A 5,599-nucleotide genomic window follows, 5' to 3' on the forward strand; every position below is an offset into this window, starting at 1 on the left:
TTCTTCAACGTTTTCAGTAGTAGTCATACAGATGAAATATGTTACGTTCAAGGCAACTGTATATACATGATGGGGCCGGGAAGGTTCATTTAATTGGGTGCATGATGGCAGATATAAAGATCATGGGAGACAACAATGGCAGCCCGTAAACCGGAAGAACTAGGATGGAAATAAAAAAGAATATGACTAGCGTACAATACAAAATCATCCAGCTGAATATCTATTCCATCTAATGATAATTTTTTTATATAATAATTTAGTTTAGAGAGCAATCTACAAATTAGTGTAGGCTGGCCTAAAAAGCAAAGTTTTAATCATTGTTCAACAACTAGTAAAGGAAAATGATCTTATAGGACTTAAAGGAGGGTTGTTGACAGGAACCTAACGAAGAAAGCATTTCTGGAAGAAAAACCGTTGTACGATGTCATTTCTATGAAGTTGTATTTTTTGAATTGGGTTAATTTCTTGTCGATAATATTTTTTAGATTTTCTCTAGTCTATTTTGTTTTAGGGATTATGGGAAAACCTCAATGTATCTAGCTAGCTAGATATGTTCCTGAGATGACCCAATCAAAATCACAATCCAGATTGACCCGATCAATGTCTTCTTCACCTTAACATATGTACCTAGCTACCCTAGATTATATTCTTTCTACGGATAAATGGAGAAGAGAACGCGTCGTGCAATCCAATACCTATTTCGGCATATCTCGATCTATGTTGGCTAGAAACAGCCAATCTTTTACGTGATAAACTAAGAAAGTCAAACCCGGATTCTATATGTTTCCTACTAGTATTTTTAACAACTGGCCAATATTAATTTTAGTTTACGATGAGAGATGTTCCTAGCCAGGTCAGGATCGAACTTCCTCAAGTACATGCTTAAACCTATCAATTGTGTGGCCTGTCCTTATTTCTTTTTTTTTACTACAGACATTAATTAGTTGTCCAAGCTAATTAAGCATCAAATCAAGGCAAAGATGGACATTCTGTACAACGTACGTAATCCCAGCTAATAAATCAGAAAAATGCAATCAAATGTTTGCTGCAGAGTCCCAATGTATTGGTCCTTGAAATATGCGTTTGTAGGGTCCATTGATATTAAAAAAACTATGGGGAAAATGAAATTGATTTATTTTACAAAGATATTCGTAGCAAAATGAGCATTCTAGCTATTTTATGATTATGAATTCATTCATGGTTTTTATTTGTGGAATAGTACTATTTATTTCCATGTAAATGAATTTACCATTATGTAAATTAATTGTTTTAAAATTCATAATTTTAATTTAAATTTGGTAATAGTTCCAAAATTCAAAACTAGCCGTCATAATTCTGTGCTAGCTTCTAAATTAAATATATAAATCATCATGTTCGATTTTCCTATATCAATAATTAAAAAATACTAAGTACAAAATTGAACACATGGCAATGGAACAGCGGCGGTAGTCATCTGATGGAGCTGAGGCGGTGGTGTCGCGGCCTCTTGATGTTGTGAGGAGGCTGACACCACCACTTGTGCCGCCACCCTTTATCTTCCCCGGGCGCGACGACTGGCGTGGACAATGGCGGCGGCAACGCAGTGGAGATGTGTGGGCTTGGTACGTAGGTCGCTAGTGGCATGATTTGGAATGGTGGTTTTTTGATATGGCCGGTTCAATCTGGTGATGGCGATTGAGTGGAGGCACTGGTGGGCTATATCTAGCCAGTCCGAGCTTGAGATCATCACTCTACCAAGGGGAAGGGCATCTGCCGCCATGGCATGGGACCGAGATGCTGGGGTACCTGTAGCGGTGATTATTCATGTAAATGCTTTGAATGACATTCATGTTGTTGATTCTTTTTCACCTGTTGGAATAGTGTTGGAAGAAATATTCTGTTGACGGTTAGTATGAACCTGATGATTGCTTGATCGGTCCTGTTGAACTTGCTGATTAAAATTTTGGATGAAATGATCAGTTGATGATGTGATCTGTTGGATACACTTGAAATCTGTTGATTATTTGTTGATATTTTAAGGAGAAATAGATATTCATTTATTCTTCTTAATCATGAATAAATAATAGACAGATTTCACATTAAATTACTTTTATTACCTTTTTTCCACTTTGGACCTCATATTATTAACATTATTTCCATTTCTAGGTAAACATGGAATGTTAGCATGGTGATGGAGACAAGTGAAGCATATCCATGGAGAAGATCGTTGTCCCATTCAGAGCATAACCTCAAGGAAAATATATAGTTAATGGGTCCAATGTGAAACTAAAAGGCAAGAAAAAAGGCACCAAAAAAAAGAAGAATAAATGGGTCCAAGGTGAAACTTTGGTAAGGATAGAGGTCCAAGGTGAAAATCACTGTTTTTTATGTTTTATTTGACAAGACCGGTTTGTTTTGCTATCAAAATTCTCTTTTAATTTATGTTATAAAACTCGTCTAAGGAACTATTTGAAAGTAAGAACCTCAAATATAGAAGAGTATGCACTAGCAACACAACACGCATCTTGTGTGCAATACGGCGTTGGACCTTTTGCATTGGATAGAAGTCGTTGGTTACGCTAAACATTGTATCACTGCCGGTTAGTAGGACGAAGCGGAAGTGATACTGGTTTCCAACGAAAGCAACAGAATTAATTCAATTCTATTGCATTCATTTTCTGCTGCATACACATATATATATATATGGAATTGTAGCAATTCTAAGAGGCCAAATCAACAAATAAATTCACACACATACATGATCCAAGAAAAATAGAAAGATATGCAACCCTTCGTCATGATCAACAACCCAAGCTCACACCAAGAAACGATTTTACATACACAAACAGATCTGTGCTCAGTAAGAGAGAGAGACAGAGAGGAGGAAACTTTACCCCTCCGATATAGATCCAACAGAAACCATCACTGCCTGCTTTTGAGGTGAACAGGCAGTGACAGTTGTAGAATTTGTTTTTCTAGTACTCATTCCTTATCACTATCGGTTCTAGGAGACGCTGGGGATTTTAGATGGGTGTTTTTGTGCTAGTGCCAGAACAATGTTCATTGCCATATTAATGCAAAAAGGATCATATTAACAATCAATGGTGTGTTCATATTAACAATCAATTGATTTGTTGTATAAGATGGATGGTCTTTGTTTTGGCTCTTGTAACAATTATCTACCATGGTCAAAAGTTTGGTTCCAAATTTACGAAGATACCGGTATATGCTACAATGAGAATTTTGTCAGGGCCTGTTTAGATCCATTTGGAATGGCAAATGGCAAATGGCAAAAGTTTTGGTGGAAAAAGTTTTGGTATTGCAAAAGTACTAGTTGGTGTTTAGATGCATCCTAAACTTTTGCCATTTTAGCACTAAAGTGAGAGAGAGAGAGTGGTCTCAAAGCACTTTTTGGCACAATTTGCTACTATGGACTAGCAAATACCAAATACTAAATTGCCAAGTTTTGCTACTAGTGTTTAGATCCAAAATAGCAAAAAGTGCTTCAAAATGGCAAAACTGATCTAAGCGGGGCCTTATTGCTGTTAACTTTTCTTTTCGTGTAGCCGTTATTTAATGCTGATAAATGAGGTGTGTTGACCTCGGCAAGCCAACCACCAATTAGTGACTGCATACATGGCCTGCATAGGATGCAGCTAGCTATTGAAATATTAAAAGTTCACCTCGAAAAACACATATCTACATGCAGTCATGCATATATAAAACGTTACAAAGGGTCGATTAAGCGACGTCGCGCGCTGTGGAAGAAAAGACTAGAGAAGATTGACAAGTGATCATATGAGAGAGATGTCAACCCTAAGCCACCAGCACCACCATGTTCTCGTCCTCCAACTCATCCTACTTCTGCCCTTGCTCCACCTCGTCGTCCCCGGAACGCCAGCCGCCGCCGTCAAGTTCTCCGACGTGTTGGCGAGCGGCCGCAACGTGAGCGACGGCGACGTGCTCGTCTCCCCCGGCGGGTCCTTCACCCTCGGCTTCTTCTCCCCCGCGGGCGCCACCACCAGGAGGAGGTATCTCGGGATTTGGTTCTCCGTCTCGCCGGACGCCGCCGTCCACTGGGTGGCCAACCGTGACCACGCTCTCAACGACACCTCCGGCACACTGACGCTGACCGACGCCGGCGTCCTCCTCCTCCTCGACGGCTCCGGCAAGGTGGTGTGGTCCTCCTCCACCACCGCGCCGCCTTCCGCGACTACCTCTGCCGCGGCGCGGCTGCTCGATTCCGGCAACTTGGTGGTGCACGGGCAGGGCTCCGGCACCGCCCTGTGGCAGTCGTTCGACTACCCTACCAACACCTTGCTGCCCGGCATGAAGATCGGCAAGAACCGTTGGACCGGCGCCGAGTGGTACCTGCTGTCGTGGCGCTCCCCCGCCGATCCTTCTCCGGGGAGCTACAGGTACGTCACCGACGGCGACGAGGCGCTGCCGGAGAACGTCGTGCTCGACGGCAATGGCACCGAGGTGTACCGGACCGGGGTGTGGAACGGCAGGAGGTTCAACGGCGTCCCGGAGATGGCGTCGTTCGCGGACATGTTCAGCTTCCAGCTCACGGTCAGCCCGGGGGAGGTCACCTACGGCTACGTCGCCAAGGCCGGGGCGCCGTTCTCCCGCGTCGTGGTGACCGACGACGGCGTGGTCCGGCGGCTGGTGTGGGACGCCGCGACGCGGGCGTGGAAGACGTTCTTCCAGGCGCCGGGGGACTCCTGCGACAGCTACGCCAAGTGCGGCGCGTTCGGCCTGTGCGACAGCAACGCCGGCGCGACGTCGATTTGCCGGTGCGTCAAGGGGTTCAGCCCGGCGTCGCCGGCGGAGTGGTCGATGAGGGAGTACTCCGGCGGGTGCCGCCGGGACGTGGCGCTCGACTGCAGCACGGACGGGTTCGCCGTGCTGCGCGGGGTGAAGCTCCCTGACACGCGCAACGCGTCGGTGGACATGGGCGTCAAGCTGGACGAGTGCAGGGCGAGGTGCGTTGCCAACTGCTCGTGCGTGGCGTATGCCGCGGCGGACTTGAGCGGCGGTGGGTGCATTATGTGGACAAAGCCTTTCGTCGATTTACGTTTCATCGACAATGGCCAGGACATCTACCAGCGGCTAGCGAAATCTGAAACAGGTAATTTAACCTAATTTTGATTTGTTGGTGTTCCATAAATGTGGTGGCTTTATATATCCTTAGGGAAATTGAATTTCTTTAAATCGTTGGAGGTTCTCATTTCAAACCCTGTCCTTACTAGTATTATACTTACAAGATAAGGCTAGAAGTTACATGTTAATTAATCAATAAAAAGAAAGAAAATAAAAATTATCATGTCAATAGGAGAAAAAAATAAAAGGTCGCGCTGGAGCAACAAAAGACATAGATTGTTCAAAAGGAATAGTTTCATGACTAGATTTCATGGATCGTGCTGGCAATGCATGCCCGGGTAGTTATAATACGATTAGCTAAGATCAACTCTAGCTGGACCTCTTAATACAACCCCAAATAATATTTAGGTTGAAGAAAAAGAAAGGTCAAAAATGGTCGTCCTACTAGGGCCGTGTTATAGGAAAGCCCTCGAATCACACCCCGCATCCCCAATTTTTGGGGGCGATCTAGACCGTA

General features: G+C 44.0%; 1 protein-coding gene across 1 annotated transcript; it reads left to right on the forward strand.

Moving 5' to 3' along the window:
• Nucleotides 1-3,777: 3,777 nt before the first annotated feature.
• LOC127758237 (receptor-like serine/threonine-protein kinase SD1-8) lies at nucleotides 3,778-5,124 on the forward strand. Its single transcript, XM_052283865.1, has one exon. It carries the CDS (start codon nucleotides 3,778-3,780, stop codon nucleotides 5,122-5,124), a length of 1,347 nt encoding a protein of 448 aa, XP_052139825.1.
• Nucleotides 5,125-5,599: the final 475 nt, after the last annotated feature.

Source organism: Oryza glaberrima, chromosome 12, assembly GCF_000147395.1.
Source record: "Oryza glaberrima chromosome 12, OglaRS2, whole genome shotgun sequence".
Lineage (NCBI taxonomy): Eukaryota > Viridiplantae > Streptophyta > Magnoliopsida > Poales > Poaceae > Oryza > Oryza glaberrima.